The following is a 17,478-nucleotide window of genomic DNA, read 5'->3' as shown; positions in this document are numbered from 1 at the left end:
TTCCATACATTTTAGTTAGTATACAAATAAAAAATATTCGATAAACGTACTGCATGAATACAAATTGCCTTCTAATTTTTATACTTCAGTTTTATATATCTTACGTAAAAGCACACACGTAAAGTAGCGTAATAGAATATTTCTACGAAGGATAATACGCTAGCTCCCAGAAACAATCCAGCAGCTCCTCCAACGCCAGCTGCGATACAAATTTTTCCTTCATTAATTTACCCTTCGTCGTTTTATATGCCAAATTTACAAACACTTACTTAGAAAGTCAGTGAATCCATACATCAGCGACCGATAATATATAACTTGCGGAAAATTGATAATTAGAGAGACAATAGATAAACTTATCGGCGTATAGTATCTGAAACCGATTAGTGTAAATTTTAGGCTTATATTCTATGCTTATTTTATCGAGGGCGGCTACTATCGATAAATACAATTCGCTCTTTTCGCTGTCCCGCATTTGGTACTTAACAACATTGCAGTTTGGGTCGCAGCCGCAGAAAGGCGGTGGGTATTCGTAGAGGAAGAGGTCGCTCGTTATATTACCGATGCAACGAAGCTGCATTGCGTTGCATATATTTACATCTCCTACAAGAATACGAGTTCGTTAATGCACATCTCTATCGGCAATAATTGCTGCTCTTTCCGTAACCCCTTGACGCCAGGGGTGCACAGGGAGCCGTTTTCAGCGCCTAGCTGCGAGCAACCCGCCTGTCCCGTTGCTAAGATTAGAATCGGTGAGGCGAACTGCAGTCGTGTACGTGCATTTGGTACCTGCTGCGGTTCTCCTCACCGATTCAAACCTTAGCAACGGTGCAGGCGGGTTGCTCGCGGCTAGGCGCTAAAAGCGGCTCCCGTGTGCACCCCTGCTTGACCTGTGACTCTGGTAAAGTGTGGTCGGCACTTGCAACGATCCTGTATCACCCTCATCCTGCACTCCTCCACGCACATGTTCCACGTGTAGACCGGCCATGCTTTCAAGCCACCATCGCTGAAGAATTTGCATTTCCTCTGATGAACCCGGAGCTCTCTGACCTTCGCTGCCGTCTTGATCTCGGATATCGACATGATCGCACGTTGCAACACTTTCTGCCGTATCAATCTCATTTGGATGTCGTACGACAATATTTCAAAGGGATCGCATACGCCAAACTACATCGATGGAACATAAATTTGTATACATTAATAGCGCCCTGTATACTGTCCCTGCAACTGGATACGAACGCGATCATTACATGGGCGGACACTTTCAGAGCGATCGATTCCTGCGATTTGTCGTTATTATGATCGTAGTACGGCACTTCCTTGGGTATCGGAATAACAGTCAAGTTATTGCTCGCCCAGTACCTCGAAAGACCAAGAAGATGAGAGTTTAATCAGCGTTTTATCGCGGAATACCGTCAACTTTCCACAATACTGTTAAGAATGAAAAATTACTGACTCATGCGTGGCGTAGACTGCAAAGACACTCCTTGACACCAGGCACACACCCCTCTCCGTCGTCACCCAGGTCTCGTAAGGGTCGTCCTCCTTTAAAACGTTCGGCGGAACATCCTTTCGCAAGTCGTAAAGAATCTCCAACCATTTACTCGGCGGTACTTTGTCGAATAGGGGTGTCGCCGACATTTTCTCGTAATCGACATTAGCGAGAAACGTGAAAAACTGTTCTACGTCTGGGGCGCGTTCGACACCATGTCTACAAAAGTGGCAGATCAGAGTTTCGCGGGAAGAGAGCGTACACACGTGCAACGTTACGCCTTACCTTTCGAACACGTCTGAAATTCTCCCTTCCTCTATGTTCGGATCCGGGCAAATATACACAGCTGGTTTGGGAATTCTGAATCGGTCTCGGTCGTTATCCACCACGATCACTGTAGCGCTGTTCTGAAAGCGGTCCCAAAAGAGGGCCGACAGGAAGATCAGGCACAGAAGGGCTCCGACGATGAAGAGGACAGCCAGTAGCCTGTGTTATTCATAAATTATTGCAGGCGAAGGGTCCTCCTTCAGCGTCAACCCGTCGAAGGCTATTTACTTTTCGATTGGGTGTCTATTCGGAGCAACCAAATGATTTAGGCCGTGTATACTCGAGGCACTAGCGAACTCCACCATGTATTTCCCAACGTTCGACTTGGGATTGATGGCTTGCATGCCAACGTGATTTGGAACGTCCTCTGGCACGGACTTAATTCCCTGCAGGGTAGCTTTCCGCCGAGCCTGAAGGTCCGGCAGTATTTCTTTGTCGAGAAACGAATTGGCGCCGATTTCCTTCGGCGCTAAGTTCACCGCTACCTTTGGCATGGTTGGTCCCCGCTCTGCCCCGTCTTATGCCCGCGCTGGTGACTTTCGTACTGCCAAGTGCGGCAATACAGACCCGCTGGCTGATCGTTTATCGCCCCGCCAAATCACCGCACGCGACTATTAATTATAAATGTAGATTTCGACGACAAAGTCCTGGAAAAAAAGCAACTGGCAAGTGGAATGGATCAATGAAAGAGTGGCTGCTCGAATCGCCCTGTAATCTGCGCAGTTGTGTCGCAGAGATTTATGTAAATGCGCAATAGAGGAAACTGTGAAATTATTCCTGGCGTTCAACGCCTGCTCTGACACTGGACTCGGAAAAAGAGAAGCACGCGAATCAATGGATTTCCTCGGCGCAGTATGCGCGTAACACGTCAGATCGGCGACTCCCCTGCGGACAGATTTTTCTACCCTTTATCGTCCCTTCCGTTGGGTAGTTTCGCTCGATAGGAGGGGGAAAGCGATCGGTGTAATCGAATTTATTATGAGCGGAGGTGGACCTGGCTTCACAGGGTTCCGGGCTGTCCGGGATGTTGCGCGGTCAGCGTTCAACCGAAGATTCTGACGAGGTCGGGACGATGGCACGGTGCTCGATAGATACGGTTAGGGTAGCGGGCAGTTTGAGCTCGGCCGTGCGGATAATCGGTACGTAATCGTTTTAGAAAACGGAGAAATACTGCGTGCCGCAGATGTGCGGGAGGCAGAAGCACGGCGGCGAGCACCATTCCTTTCGCAATTCAACTCGCCCCGATTACGAGCGTGCGCGAGCCAAGCTCGAGCAAGAGGAGTTGGATAAAAGGCGAAGGAGGAGGACGAAGATTCTGCAGCATTGCCCCTCCTGCCACTGCGTTCCAGAGCCAGCGATGCCTCTGGCTGGAAGAACCAAGTAACGTTCAGTCCGCGCGGGCGGCTCGACTGCGACAGATTTCGCGGTGGAATCAGCGAGACTGTTTCGTCCCAGGTACTCGGAGAATATGAAGGACGTTCTGGAGGAGTACGAGCGCTATCTGAGGAATCGGATAGACGAGACGGACCCGTGCTCGTGCAGTCAGGCGATGCCAAACGCGTACCATCAGCCGCGGAAGGGGCCGGCTAGCGGTCACAGGCATTCGCGCCGAATCGAGCACGATCCCACGTTCCTGCCCGCGCTGGAGGCCTTCGGCAATTCCGAGGCAGTCGACAGCGTCGAGACTGGCTGCGGGCGCGTGCCGTCGACGAGGAACGGTTTCAAGAAGGGCAATCACTGGAGGGGTTGCCAAGTAGCTACTATCTCTAGCCGTCCCCGAGTATACGCGAAACTATTTAAAAATCACGCGCATAGGTGCGGACAGAGCCGTTCGAGAACTTTGACTATGACAGCGATACTCTGGCGAAGTCCGCGCAGCGCGGGAGAGATCGCGTTCCGAGATCGGAGCCACGGATTTCGAGGCAACCCACTGAACAGACGAGCAAGCTAGTTCTGACTAGCGCGCCTCTGGAAAACGTCGAGGACGATCGGGAGGAGGCGGTGAAAAGGAACGATAACAGTTTGGTGCCTGCCACTGTTAACACGGTGCGACCGACCTCGACGAGGAGGTCTGATCTGCAGGCTTCCTTGAAGTGCAACGCCGATGACGCGGTAAACCTTTGCGCCTGCTGGTCTTACTAGTTTATGCGTTTCATCTCCGCTTTTCTTGCAGTCCAAGCTCCTGGACGATGGTCAGAAGCAAACGGAGGGCGCGCGGTTTTGTAAAACGCGCAAGCCGGCTGCTATTCTACGGAGCTCCGCTTGCAGGCCGAACGACGAGTTCCCGATTATCAGGGAAGAGATACAGGAAGACACGCATTGCGAGATACTCGTTAAGGGCAATGATCGGGGGGCTACCGTCAGGAAGAACGTTTACGCTGGGGGTGATCTCGATCTTCACGCTAGCAAGAATCACATCCTCGGTCTGATCGATCGAGCTCTCAGTAACGAGTTTGGCACCTCGATGGACCCTGAAGGGGTAAGGAGTAACGTGTTCTTTCTTACTTATCTACGTACGGTCTCGCGCGTTAACGGACACATCTTTCAGAGCATGGACCCGGGCCGAGAGCTGACGCAACAAGAAATCTGCATCGAGATAACGCGAGCTATGCAGGGCGACTGTTGTCAAACGCTCGCGGAGGATTTGTTGAGCCATCGCGGGCCCAAGGCTGATTACATAAAGCATTTGAAGATCCTTCGATGGGAGCACATGAACCACATTCAGGAGGAGTTCAGGAAGCTGTGCAGCCTCCAGAAGTTTCTGGATAACTGCTCGCCGAGGCAATCGTTGCCCACGGTGCAGCCGCATTTGGGTGCAGTGGAACAGCGGCCAGAGGAGCGGTTGCAGCAACAGCAACGCGACGAGAAACTACCGGGAACGATTTCTTGAAATCACCGGAGTTCCGAGCGCGTCAAACGATTGCAAATATTCTCGTTCCTGTCCCTGACCACTGCAGACCACTCCTGAGCTACTTCGTTGCGTAATAATAGGCTGACATCTGCAACAACGCGGATCCCTTTTTACCGTATATTTTTTATTACTATTAGCTTTCTATGGACGTATATTCGATCGACTTATACATCGCTTAAAGTATGCGAGGTTTTAATAAAAGGAATATAGTGTAGAGAATAAAATAAATATATTTCTGTATACCTATGAGCGAATAAATACTTTCAAAGCATTTGGTGTGCGTTTTGAATTTGATGCCCGTCGTTCTCCCTAAATTCTTATCACCTATCGGCAGTCTCTACAGAAACGATCATTGCTTAACTACTTCTTGGTCTTACGAATATCTTCCTATTAATCTCTCGTTCGAACGAACTCCCTCGAAATGCCAAATACGATGAGAAACCACGCCTGTACTAGCATCACTTTGGTCGTCGTACGCGGTGAACCGATAGGATCGATCACTTGCCACAATGTTTCCGGCATAATGTACGCGATTACAGAGTCTTTGCGAATCTACCAAACCTGTTGGCGATTGCATATTTTCGCACAGTCATTCCGAAACGTGTCATCTATTTACAAAGCAGCTCGATACGTACTCGCTTAAAATCAGAATCTCGTGTTGTCGGGCATCTTCACGAAATACGCGACCTTGTCCTCGGCCACCCTGTAATTGTGAATCCACCTGGAGCCCTTCCTAAGGCTACCGTCGATTCCATCCCTCCACACTCCCGCTGGCAAATAGACTTCCCTCTGCCTGCTACCGGAGTAGAGAACCGGCGCGACTATCAGCTCCTCCCCTACGGAGAACTCGTCTACGACTACGTGGCACGCCGGATCGCCCGGGTCCAGCATCCACAATGGCCTGATGATGGGCAGGCCAGTGTCGAGGGTCTCCTTCGCGTACTTCTTCAGCAACGGCGTCACCGTTTTCTGCCTAAGCGTTGTCAGCCTCTTGGCTATTTCCAGCACAGACTCGTCCGAGTATTTGCTGGGCAAGTGGGTGAACCGTATCACGGGTAGAAACGTGGACAGTTGCAGCCATCTGATGTACAGCTCCTTGTCCGGCAGGCTCACCTCGAAGTCATTGTCGGGGTTGTTGTCGGACATGGGCAGAGCCACGTCTCCGCCAACAGCGCCTGGCATGATGAACGGGTAGCCTACCATTCCGTAGGTGAGAACGGTTGGAATGACGGTCTTAATCGCCTTCCACGAGGAGGAGAACGCGGGAAGGGACACGAAGACTGGCGCCCGCGGCCTGGAAATCGCGCCCGAGACGCCGATCACTGGCACGGATCCCAGAATCGCTCTTGTGAACAACGTTTTGTAATGATCCGGGTTCGTCAGCGGCTGCTCGCATTTGTAGTAGTGAGGCATGTCCTGCGCAGTGCCCAGGTCCAGGTAGAAAGAGTTCACGTGGTACTTCATGATCAAGCTCTCGAGCTTGGACTGCAGCCAGGGCAGAGTCTTGTTATTCGTGATGTCTAGAACGCCGACGCTGTTGCTCTGTTTGTATCTGCGCATGGAATATAAAGTTTTCGCCTTGACGCGGATGTCTGGGAACTAGGCGGCTGAGTGCCGAGAAGCTTTTGAAAGAGACTATCCACCTACCTGGTTAACGCTGGAATTCTTGGATCGCTTCCCCGCTCGGAGATCAGCAGCCTGCTCGAAACCGCGTCCTTAAAGTTCATAGACTCCGTGGATATGAACGGCTGGATGGTGAACACGATCCTGAAGCCTCGACGATGGATGATATTGATAGTCTCCTCCATGGAGGGGAATCGTTCCTCGTCCAGCACGAAATCGCCAGTGCTGGGCTGCCACTCCTCGCTCAGCAAGACGTGGCCCTGCCGCAGAAATCCTAGAGCGATCACATCCTCGGTGTAATTGTAAATGGCGGCTTCGTTGGTGGGTGAAATTTGCCAGACCGGCTCGGACAGCAGCGAGTGCACCGCGTGGAGCTCGTCCGGCTTCAGCCCGTCCCACAGAGACTTCTCCGCCATGGAGGAGTGCAGGTTCTTCATGTTGTCCGTCGCGCAGATGGTGTAGTTCAATTGGGGGAGAGGCGTCAGCCGATTGATATAAGCGAAAGCGTCGAAGTTCGCTTGCAGGCAGAAGTCGTTGCTCCTGTTGGCGTTGATGGAGACGTAGAGTGGCGTCTCTGGGTCGACCAGTATCGTTGCGCCCTTCGAGTTCAAGAAGTACCTCTTCAGCACGTTCCCGAACGGGTGCTTGCCGATGTCGCCGGTGACGAAGGGGCTCAGGTCGAGGCGTCCTCGTTCAAGGGGATAGGGCATGTTCTGCACCTGACCGGCGCCGTACCAGTGGCCCCTCTTCGAGGACCAATCGAAGCAATCGGTGGGATTGTAGGAAGGATTGAGGCTTTGCCAGGTGACATGGTAACAGTGCATGTCCTCGTGCATCGTGTGGGCAAGGTACAATCGCGTCTGCTGGAGCCACTCGAGGCAAACCGTGTCCTGCTTCTGATGATGAGGCAGGCACGGGAATACTCCGGTGTCGGGCGGGATCCCTACACCCAGGCGAGCCGCGATCACCTCAGCCCCGGTGCTGCTGTACACGTGCATCACTCTCTCGTTCTTATTGAACCTGGAAGCGACGCGAGATCGCGGATCAACTAGTGCGAAGATTTTCGACGCAGGTACCTCGTGTCGCGGTACGCTTACCTAAATTTGTCAAAGTACGCTCGCTGCAGCACGTGCTGAGTGTAATAAATGTGCGCGAATCCTACGAGAAAAACGACGCAGAGGAATAGTATTCCCACGAACGCTCGGAGCCTGCAAAAGATTAGGAGCGAGTTGGAGCTTGAAAGTTCAAGTTGAATGGAGTGTTTTCGGCTTACCGATAGTCAGCGTTCTGCCTTTTCTTGCTGCTACGCAGAGCCTGCGGCAGGGACAGCTGCAGCTTCTCCTTCAGCAGACTGCTAATGCTGTTCACACTGGTTATCGTAGAATTCGCGCTCTGAGCACCGGGAAGCTCCATCGGATCGTTCCCCAGCTTCTGATTTATCATCGGCGACACAGCCCTGCTCTTCCTTCGCGGAGGAGCTTGCAGCGGCACTCTGCAAAATTCATCTCCGTTACGAACGAAGGAGAAAGGAATTGTAGCGCGCTCTCGCTTTCCTGTACCTTTGCAGCGACACAGCACTGCCGACGTCGTATCTCGGGATCATCGCGTTATCTTAAACTCCACGGACGTAATCAAATCTCCTCTTTCCGAATCATCGAGAATATTACCGCGCTAATTAATCCAGTGCGTGACTAAATATGAGACGAATTCGAGGCGAGACACAATGTGCGCGGACAAATCTGTCGAGCAGTGAAAGACGAGAGTTGAACGCACGTTCTCTCCCTGTACGGAGAGCTGTGTACGAAAATACAAGCAATCTTTAATGCCCGAGCACCGAGACTGACTGGACGAGTCTAAGTGTCTCGGAGCGGGCTCGTAGTGCGATAACCCTGGGGCGATATAAAGAAGGTCGAATCCGAAGATGATCCTCCTTCGGCACACCGCTCTTTAAACAGATGAATACTGGTTTCATCTGGTCGGGGAAAAACATTCACACGCAGACACTTCGGCATTAACGTCACAGCTCGTTTGTATACTCTTTTAATCTGCTCCGTTGGGCAAGAGCTTTAGAGGCGCGTAGAATTCCGCCACGCAATATATATTCTACGGCCGTGTAAGGCTCTGCTTTTGCGCGAGGAAAGGATTGGTACTCACTTGGCCAGCTCTTCGTCGTTCGCTTCCTCCTCGGTCTCAGACCCAAGCGGACTTCCATTTGGCGTGGAGCCGCTGTTGCTGAACGTCACGCTGCTGCTGTCGTCGCTCTCCGATCTCGTGAACTTTGAGCTGGTTCCCTGGGGAATTTCAGTCACCAATTGATCGAGACAATTCCTCCAGCGCTTAAACACTGGCTTTAGAAAGTATTACGGAACAGCAACGGGAACCGAGACCGACCACCGCCGACCGCATTCGAGAACTGCTCTCGCAGATACGTGGAACGGAGCGGCTCGATTAATGCACAGGTTGGCGGCGGGTAAACATTACGCAATCACTCGGAAATCCAGCATTTTCGTGCGACGAAAAACCAAACGATTCACCTATCTCGTAGCGGGTGTCTATTAAGGATGAAGGACTATCAGGCTCTGTCGCGGAATTAAAGGATATTCTGCGTAATTAGTGAATGACGCGCGGTCCCTAAAAGATACATTCTCCGCCAAGTATATCTTCGATGTCTAACTTAACATTCCAAGGAGGAGAATAGGTACCGCTTGGGAAAGCAACGCTTCCTCGTCTCCTCGACAGTCTACCGTGTGGCAAACGCTACGCGGATCACACACGCCGAAAACGAACCTCCTCTATCATGCCCAACTTGGATTTTCCAGCATCAGCGAATGCCTTTTCCAGCGAATAGATCGAGCTGTATCTATGGTCCTTGGCATCCTTCTGGTCCGTGGAGAGCAGCGGTCGCGTTTCCCCCTGGTCTCTCATGTGACGAACTTTCACGCGTTACTCCGCCTCGGAAGCTTATCAAACGGTGCGGTGTTCGGTGACGCGACGAAACGCATGGAATTCGCGCGAGCGAGACACGTCGACCGGCGCAGAGTTCGCCACTATGGAAAACGCCGTGCTTTTTCAGCTGCGAATTTCTTTTCTCCGCTTTGGGTAAACACGAGCTGATAAATTAAGCGTACCTCGTAATCCCCTGACTAGGCGTGGACTGCTGGTGGTAATTATCCACGGTCAGGGATAGATACGATGTTGTTGTCGCTCGATTTGCCAGCAGGCACGTGCGCAAACGGAGCATGTAAATATTTTTCGCGCGAGCATTCGTATTCTTAGGGGAAAAAGCCTTTCCATTGGCTCCTCGAGCAAATTGGGCCCGTTATTGCGGGATTTAAGGGGTCATTACCTACTTTGATCGGTCGAATAATTAAGCTATTTGTGAAGATTTTTTTCTGAGTAAATACAACATATAATGAAATAAATCTTTTTGGTATTTATTAAGCTACTCTTGTATTATAGAAAACAAATAAAAGAATTTTTTTAATTTGTTTTAATGGGGTTTTTGCAGCGTCGATGTGGCACCTAAGAAAAGGGGTATGTTTAGGGCGTAGTTGATTTCCCGGCTCAGGCTCATCCGAAACAAAAAATTTCAAAAGATTCTTAATCTGTATGAGTGTAGGTATGGGCCCCTAGCTGAAGTAACAATTTTTGTCGAGAAATAACCGAGATTTTTCTCATAGAACACCCGAGAATGCATCCTTTTGGGTGTTTTATCAACCTTTTTCTTTCAAACTGGCACCATTTTGTTAGTTTCCAACAAAAATTTTTAATCGAGCTAGGGCTTATAGCGACACTCATAGAGATGAAGAATCTATTGGAATTTTATGTTTCGGATTCGCCTGAGTCGGGAAATCACCTGCGCCGTGATCATACCCATTTTTTTAGGTGCCGTATTGACACTGTAAAAGAACAATTAAAATAAATTGCAAAATTTTTTAATTTTTTTTTGGTATAATATAAGAGAGGCTTAATAAATACAAAAAAGATTTATTTCATTATACGTTGCACTTACTGAGAAAAATATCTTTAAAGATAGCTTAATTTTTTCGGCGGTTCAAAGTAGAATTACCCCTTAAGAATACGCGACGCAAGTTTCTTGCTCTGATACAATTCTTTTCGTCTCCTCAATGATAAACGCTTTTACACTGCTGCTTGGACTCACCTTGTGCCTTACGATTCGCAGATCCTCCATCTCGTCCAGATTACTCGGCATCGACACACTCGTTTTGCGTATACTTGTCGCACCAAGCCCTGCCGTTGTTTCAGGGCGAAGGAATCGCTCCCTCGCTTCGTCTTTCACGGGTCCCGCTGCTTTCCTCGATTCCGCTGTATCCTCGTTATCTTCCGCCGCCTTTGAACAGTCTAGAAACGCGTAAACATTCTGTTGTAACTCAGCTTCGTTGCAACTAATGCTCGTTACACGCGTGCGCATGCTTTTGGCTATGCAACGGAATTTGAACTTGCATCGTTGACGCGCAGGGCTGGGCTGAGGGTGAGCGGGAGATCGAGTCGACAGAGTTTAAAGCAAATACTTTAATTAATAAGAATGCGGTTTACTTGTGCAGACACGAAGTAGACCCGATGGCAACCGATCACGGAATACCCTCTGCACTCGGGCCGACTCGCACTTTGTCCTTGCTTCTAGCGATCCTGTCATAAACGGTCGCGTCGTCTTCGGCGAGTCGAACGTACCCGCCGAACCGGCCATACGCTGACCAGGGGTTAGAAAAACCCCAGGCCCGAAGCTAGTTCAGGGCCGCAGACGGTACTTTGTTTCTAACGACATTGCGTCGACCAAATGGCTTATCTATAACCTCGACGAAGCGGAGAATGAAAAGTACCCAATTAATAACCGGGAGTGAAAAGTGCTGAATCTCGCGAGAATGTGCGACTGCCCGGCGGATGAGAGGAAAGCTGACGGTGCCCAGACTGCCCCGCAAACGGTGACCCTCTTCAAGAAATGTTCGAAATCCCATCCCCCACCGAAACGCGCAAAAAGCTGCGGCTCGGTCTCGGACAAGGATGATTGGGTCCCGGTGGATTCCTCGCAATCTGATATTGGGTACATGATTTCCGATGGGGTCCAGGCATCGCTGGCAAGCTCGACCTGCTCCTCAAGCTCCTCCAGAACGGTACTCGCTTCGCGAACCTTTTTTTCCAGAAGCAGATAATAATTCGCTTGTCCGACACTGGATAGTACAAGTTTGTCCGCGGGCGAGAGTGCGAGTGTCTCGGCGAAGCTGAAGAGTCGCCTTGGCATCCTCCAGTGATCTGCCACGTGCCCTGCACGGACGAGGAGGAAGGAGAGGAGAGGCCTGACATCGAGTGCACCTTAGCGATCATAAAGCCAGAAGCGGTGATCCACAGGAAGCAGATCGAGCGACGTATCTTCGAGGAAGGCTTCGAGGTTTATCAGACGCGCTGGCTGCAGCTCACGCCGGAGCAGGTCTCCGAGTTCTACTCCGACAAGTATGGACAGCTACATTTCGCACACCTCATCGCCTACATGTCGTCTGGCCCCGTAGTCGTTCACGTTCTGGCGAAACGTCGCGCCGTGGACGACTGGAAGCTGCTTATAGGGCCGACTAAAGTAACTTCTGGATACCCTGTCGCTTTGGGGTACTTGTAGCCAGTGGCGGTATTAAATGTTACAGGTGACGGAAGCTCGGGTGTATTACCCTGACAGTATGAGGGCGAGATTCGGCAGAAGAGGCGAGGATTTCAAGAACGCGATACATGGAAGCTGTAGCCGAGAGGAGGCTGAAAGAGAGATTCACTTCTTCTTCCCTGAATGTAATAAAAGACTATACGCGCGTTCCCGCGGTATATTTAAGTATCATGATGCTTCTATTGCAGTTATACTCGAACCTCTGCTGAAGAACGAGCCAGCAGCTGACTACTTGTGGGGGACGATCAATCCTGTCCTTGTGGAAGCTCTATCATTGGTAAAAGAAACAATTTCTCAAGCATCCCTAGTCTGTATTTTGGTGATGATAACTGACGAACACTTTCCGCTACAGTGTTGCAAGTTGAAACCCGCTGATCCTGTGCTGTGGCTCGCCAATTGGCTCATCTTGAACAACCCTAACAAGCCCAAACTGCCGCAAGACCTTGCCGTGATTCCGACATGAGTTCCAAACCTTTTAAATACTCTACTCGCCACTTTGCATGCACACTCTGTGCTCGTCTTAAATAAAGAAACTAAAGGAATAGCCTCACCTACTGTGTCCATTTCCTTTGGAGACTCGCGCCGTCCACATGGCGATCTTCTGCTTATCCTTCGATGCGTGCCAGGCAAGATGGGACTATACCTTACAGCACAACATGCACGCTGTGTTAATAAACGATAAAAGAAGCCGCATGGTTAATGATCAGCACGCTGTCGTTGCTATTCGCATTCTTCTACTAAATAGAGCAGAGCGATCTCTGGCAACAAATAGCTACCTGGACGTCACCAGATTCTGCACGACGTTCACCAGCTCCTTGTCCTCGAAAGATCCGCGACTAACAATCTCTGCTCCTTCGGTCGGTTTAGAACGCTTCTCCCTGTCGCTTTCCTTCGAATCGTCCTCCACCGCAGAACTGTCCCTTCGCGTCCGCTTGTCTTTCTCGCGCGTCGGAGAATTACACGGCAAGTGACTCACGCCAGGCAATTGGATTGCTCTCGACTGGTACAGCTGTCTCTTCTCGTCCAGCCGATCTACCTCTAACGGCGACCCCCAAGTAGAGCTTCTGCGTGAAAAAAAAAAAAAATAACAGGTCGGGGAGACTATTTTTAAGCTTATGGGGAAAGAAGTGGACCGCGATCGAGATTGTAGCACTACCTGGGCCGTTCCTCGCTCTCGAAACGCACTCTCGCGACTGCTCCAGTTCTGTGATCATGATCGAGATCATCCCGCGTGATTTCCTGCGTCGGGCCGATTAATCCATTGTCGTCCGGAATTGTCTGATCGTTCCGGAGGCCGTAGCTTCTTCTCGAGTTCCTCGCCTGGCTCTGTTCACCCTTCTTTTTCGTTAATTTCTGCGGCGTTTCCGCTGGGCTTGGCTGCGCCGCGACTGGTGACCTTCGTCGCATAGAAAGGAACGTTCTCGGTATGTTTGATCGATCGATCGAGTTTAAGCGTGAGAATCGCGGAAGGGACAATCACCGGTAAACGACGCGGTTTACCTGCTCGAGGAGTGCCAAGGATCCACCCAGGTGGGCTCGGGGGATCTGGATTCGGCGGTTCGAGGGGCAGAAGATTGCTCCAGGTGGCTGGTGTACGCGGGTTTGTACCAGGGCGATGGGATTCGGACGGTTCTACCCGGAGACAGGCGTTCCTGCGCGGTATTTCCGTTCTGACGAGGCGGTAAGATCGACAAAGAAACGCCTCGACGCTCCGCCAAGCCGACCGGGTCGACACTGGCCAGACTCACGTCCCAGGGATCGACGATGGAGAGCAATACTTTCTGCGCAAAGAGAATAAGGATGGAGAGAGCAGCGTAGTGGCAGAGGGAAGAGGGGGCGATGATGAGGGACCACCGTCGCTGGGAGCTGGCTAGTTAAGGTTGATTAAAGTTACGCGTGGTACAGTCGGTTCGACTCAAGTGGGACGGGAAGGATCGTCTTGGGGAGTTACGCGTATAGTAAAACTTTAGGAAGGAAGTGGACCTTGAGCCACGGTTTCCCCCTATTTTTAAATCCAAAGTGGTTCGGACGCATCGAAATCTGAAGCAGGTATAGAACGCGATGCAGATGATGAATCATTCCCCTTGAGCACGATTACACTCTTCAACGGACTCGTTAGCGGGGTATCGGATTATAGTATTTGCGATCGATTAATCACTGGAAGCAACATCCAGCTGACAGGTTCGCGCGTGCAGGACCGTTCCAATTATGTAAGGGAAATTAATAATGCCCTGCCTCTGTCGCGCGCGCTATCATATTTTCCATTTTCGCAGCGCCACATTAATTTCAATCTCAAGGATGAAGCCGTTTCACAGTCACGAGGCCTGCGACGCGCCTCGTTAAAAAAGAGAAGCTTAAGACTCCGGTTGCTGTCCTGTTTGGCGGGAATAAATAAGTACATTCAGCCATCCGATCGGTGATTTGCAGCTTGCACTTATTTGCGACGACTCTAGTCTATATTTGCCGAGCGCGCGCTCGGTGGAAACAGGCATTATCGGGAGACCCCCTATCTTGTTTACGCTCGGCGGAGCAACGAACAGAATTTCAAACAGGCGGGACAATAAAACGATTAAAGTGACGCGCAAACGCCGCGCGGTTTAAATCTCGCGATTAACAAACGAAACGTTTTCCTAGCTGGGGCTTTTTGTTGATGCACGATAACGCCGGAGATTATCTCGTATCAGGGGAATCCTTCTGAACGGCTTGCATCTCGTGGATGTTAATCGCCAAGCCGGAGAAGTCCCTTAACGAGCTCCGTGCCGCGTGAATAGAGCTGGTCACCCACGCAGGACGCTGCATTTCACGACGATTGTGCTCCCTCTGCTACAATTCTCTAGCTTCCATTCGTTACAAAGCAAAGCCTCCTGTAAAGGACAATCGGAATCATTATCTCAGAGGCGTCAAAGGTTTGCGCGTGAAGAGCATTCGGACTCGCCGCGCGGACACCATTGTTTCGTATCCAAGGAGCGTTCGGATCCAAGGAATATTTTCTGAGGCTCCGCAGCAAAGGAAACAAGGAGGAAAATTCTCGACGATGACCTCACGTGTTAGGCCAATTCGTTTGCATGCAGAGACACGAGCTTTTCCGTGAAATTAGGTTGATAGCCGTAGAAACAGCAAGATGACTTTCGACCTCGAGCGAAAGACCGAGTCGCTTTCGACGTGAGTTCTACTCTCGTTCGCCACGTCTCTAAAATTTCCACGCGTGCCTCGATTTTACTCCACTCTAATTAGCAACATTTTTACTATGCATTTCCGCGCTCGTTCCGCTGCAAAGTTCATTATAATTTACGTAACACGCCGATGTATATCTCGCGCGCGAGTAACTTTCAATCATATTCCGACGAATTGCCGCCCATCGCCTCGGCGCCTCTCCCTAGCTTTAGATCCTCGTAATTGTCGTTTGAACGGAGATCAATATACGGAGTACACGGCGCCGAGAACTAAGTAAGGAAGAATCCACTCTTCGTCGAACTTTTCGTTGACAAGCTTCACTAGCGATAAGTAGACAGGCACGACCGTGGCCTGGATTACTGAATAAAATTTCGTTTGCTCAGCCTTAAGCAGGTCTCGAGCAAACAGCGTAATTCCTCTCGAGGACATGCGCTGCCGAAAAGCGCGGACCTGGAGCTAATTCGAGCGCCCAACAGAAAGACAAACAGTAGTCGATAGCCTCATAAATCGGACGGACCAGCCTACGGTGAAGTGGAACGCGGCACGAGGACTCCTCAGCGAATCCGTTGCCTTAAAACTTTTTCAATCGCTATGCTCCTACGTTTCAATGTCGGTGTTCGTGATAATTTCTATGATCGGCACAAGTATCCCGGTTCCAGGAAAATGGGAGAACGGAAAAAGCAACTTATCTGCTCGGACGCCAAACTGGTTAGATCTCCGAAAGGAGCGTGATTTATGCTAAATACTCTTAATCAATTTTCCTTAACACTGTTCACTGTACGAAGAGCTCCAGGAGGTGTTAAAAGAGTCGATCTACAGACGCTAGAGCAGCCCGTTCGCTCCCAACGAGCGATGCTTTTTAAATAGATCGAGAAAATCCACTGTAACTCCGAAACGGTGCAAATCAATACGTCAATTGTCAAACGGTGTCTTGTTATGTAACGCTGCGGTTTGTCCGTACAAAGTATTGGTCGCAGAATCAAGTGGAGACCTCGAATCTTCGCATCACCGATTTCAGCCTCAACTAAAAACCGACAGAAAAAAAAAGAAAAAGAAGACAGAATAGATGGAACAAAGTTCGCGACTTTTCGGGGCGTTCGAGCGCCTCTTATCGCTCCAAAGCCTTCTTGCAGCTTCGATAAAAAAAAAACTTATAATTCGTTAAAGCTTTATCAATCACGCGGTTGTACCAGGGCCGAGGTAGGACGGAAGAAACGCTTCACCCACCTTCTGGCTGTCGGTCCTCTTCCGTTTTCTTTTGAACGCGTCCATTATTCTGGCTGGATCTTTCCAAGTGCCTCTCGAGGCAATTAGCGATAGGCGATTCTCAGGCCCTCCGGAGTGGATTTCACCGCGGGTAGACGCGATTAGGCGAGAGAACCTCCACCTTCGAAGACAGGTGGTTTTAGACTGATCTTCCGTTCCTTATATCGGCAACCACTTAGCGATATCTTCCAAGACCGCGTTCAATGTATCGGTAACGCGTTCGCACGAGCGCGTCGTGTACACACAGGCAACGATTTGCACGCGGTTACTCAGACAGTGAAACTGAGACCGCATACTTGTATACGTACAAGATATCGTCCCTCTTGCCGCCCACGGACTACCGATATCGATAAAACCCGTGAGTGACCAAATCAGAGCGCGTGACTACTCTGTTTACGCTGTTACCGATCTTCAGCGGATACCGCTGCGGTTCGTCGGGAGAGGAGGAGGTTCATGCTCTGAAATCAGAAGCCTTGGGAAATACGCTGCTCTATGGTCCTGAAGGGGCTCTATCTCGTTCCGTCGTTCTTACTCTGCCGTGCGAGGGGAAATGCTCTCCAGCAAGGATCAAGTTCTCGGTATCGAAGGAGACGCTGCGTTATCTTGAAGGAGGCGGCTTATGATTTCGTGAACGACATTACTCTTCGAAGCGAGGGTTTCTCTGCCGGTCTGAAAAGTGCAAGTTGTTGTTAATCTTGAAGGAGACGGTTCGCGATGTTGAAGGAGGTACTTATATTCTTGGAGAGGATGCTCGATCTTGGAGGACGTTCTTTGTCGTGGAGGAGTCTCGTAGTCTTGAAAAGGGAACGCTGCTACGATCAGCTGGTAGATGACATTCTTGCAGCTTGCGATGTTGGTATTTTTAAGTAAAAACGTTCACGCTCAGAGGAAACGGTTCGCAGTCCTGGTGGTAATATTCGCAGCGCGACAAGGATCGATACGTTGAAAAGATACAAATCTGACTCGGTGCTGGACATGTGGAAATGCTCGAGCCGCGACACGAGCTCGTTACACAATGCG

General features: G+C 50.4%; 4 protein-coding genes across 9 annotated transcripts; 2 read left to right on the top strand and 2 right to left on the bottom strand.

Moving 5' to 3' along the window:
• Positions 1-2: 2 nt before the first annotated feature.
• Positions 3-3,422, bottom strand: LOC143375650 (pickpocket protein 19). The gene is made up of 8 exons (XM_076824999.1): positions 2,045-3,422; positions 1,775-1,975; positions 1,454-1,708; positions 1,248-1,359; positions 888-1,164; positions 447-600; positions 270-370; positions 3-199 (listed from the first exon to the last, which is right to left on the bottom strand). Exons 1-8 carry the CDS (start codon positions 2,308-2,310, stop codon positions 72-74), a joined length of 1,494 nt encoding a protein of 497 aa, XP_076681114.1. The 5' UTR covers positions 2,311-3,422; the 3' UTR covers positions 3-71.
• Positions 3,285-4,998, top strand: LOC143376015 (uncharacterized). The gene is made up of 4 exons (XM_076825795.1): positions 3,285-3,569; positions 3,632-3,928; positions 3,990-4,295; positions 4,365-4,998. The coding sequence occupies exons 1-4, from the start codon at positions 3,285-3,287 to the stop codon at positions 4,704-4,706; spliced, it is 1,230 nt and encodes a 409-aa protein (XP_076681910.1). The 3' UTR covers positions 4,707-4,998.
• Positions 4,940-16,741, bottom strand: LOC143375641 (myogenesis-regulating glycosidase). Of its 6 annotated transcripts, XM_076824970.1 has the most exons (12): positions 16,420-16,734; positions 13,610-13,799; positions 13,519-13,567; positions 13,175-13,414; positions 12,795-13,082; positions 12,570-12,661; positions 10,513-10,712; positions 8,505-8,641; positions 7,624-7,842; positions 7,448-7,558; positions 6,375-7,370; positions 4,940-6,279 (listed from the first exon to the last, which is right to left on the bottom strand). In XM_076824970.1, the coding sequence occupies exons 1-12, from the start codon at positions 16,462-16,464 to the stop codon at positions 5,373-5,375; spliced, it is 3,474 nt and encodes a 1,157-aa protein (XP_076681085.1). In that variant the 5' UTR covers positions 16,465-16,734; the 3' UTR covers positions 4,940-5,372. The 6 variants fall into 6 exon arrangements, with proteins under 6 accessions (XP_076681085.1, XP_076681084.1, XP_076681083.1 ...); XM_076824969.1 differs by having other exon boundaries at positions 12,795-13,079; positions 13,519-13,799; positions 16,420-16,741; XM_076824968.1 differs by having other exon boundaries at positions 13,519-13,799; positions 16,420-16,733.
• LOC143375652 (nucleoside diphosphate kinase homolog 5) lies at positions 11,234-12,481 on the top strand. Its single transcript, XM_076825002.1, has 3 exons — positions 11,234-11,482; positions 11,548-11,940; positions 12,005-12,481. The coding sequence occupies exons 1-3, from the start codon at positions 11,234-11,236 to the stop codon at positions 12,479-12,481; spliced, it is 1,119 nt and encodes a 372-aa protein (XP_076681117.1).
• Positions 16,742-17,478: the final 737 nt, after the last annotated feature.

The sequence above is a fragment of the Andrena cerasifolii genome, chromosome 13 (genome assembly GCF_050908995.1).
Source record: "Andrena cerasifolii isolate SP2316 chromosome 13, iyAndCera1_principal, whole genome shotgun sequence".
Classification (NCBI taxonomy): Eukaryota; Metazoa; Arthropoda; class Insecta; order Hymenoptera; family Andrenidae; genus Andrena; species Andrena cerasifolii.
The sequence above is the reverse complement of the archived record's forward strand: the minus strand, read 5'-3'. Positions and strand labels throughout refer to the sequence as shown.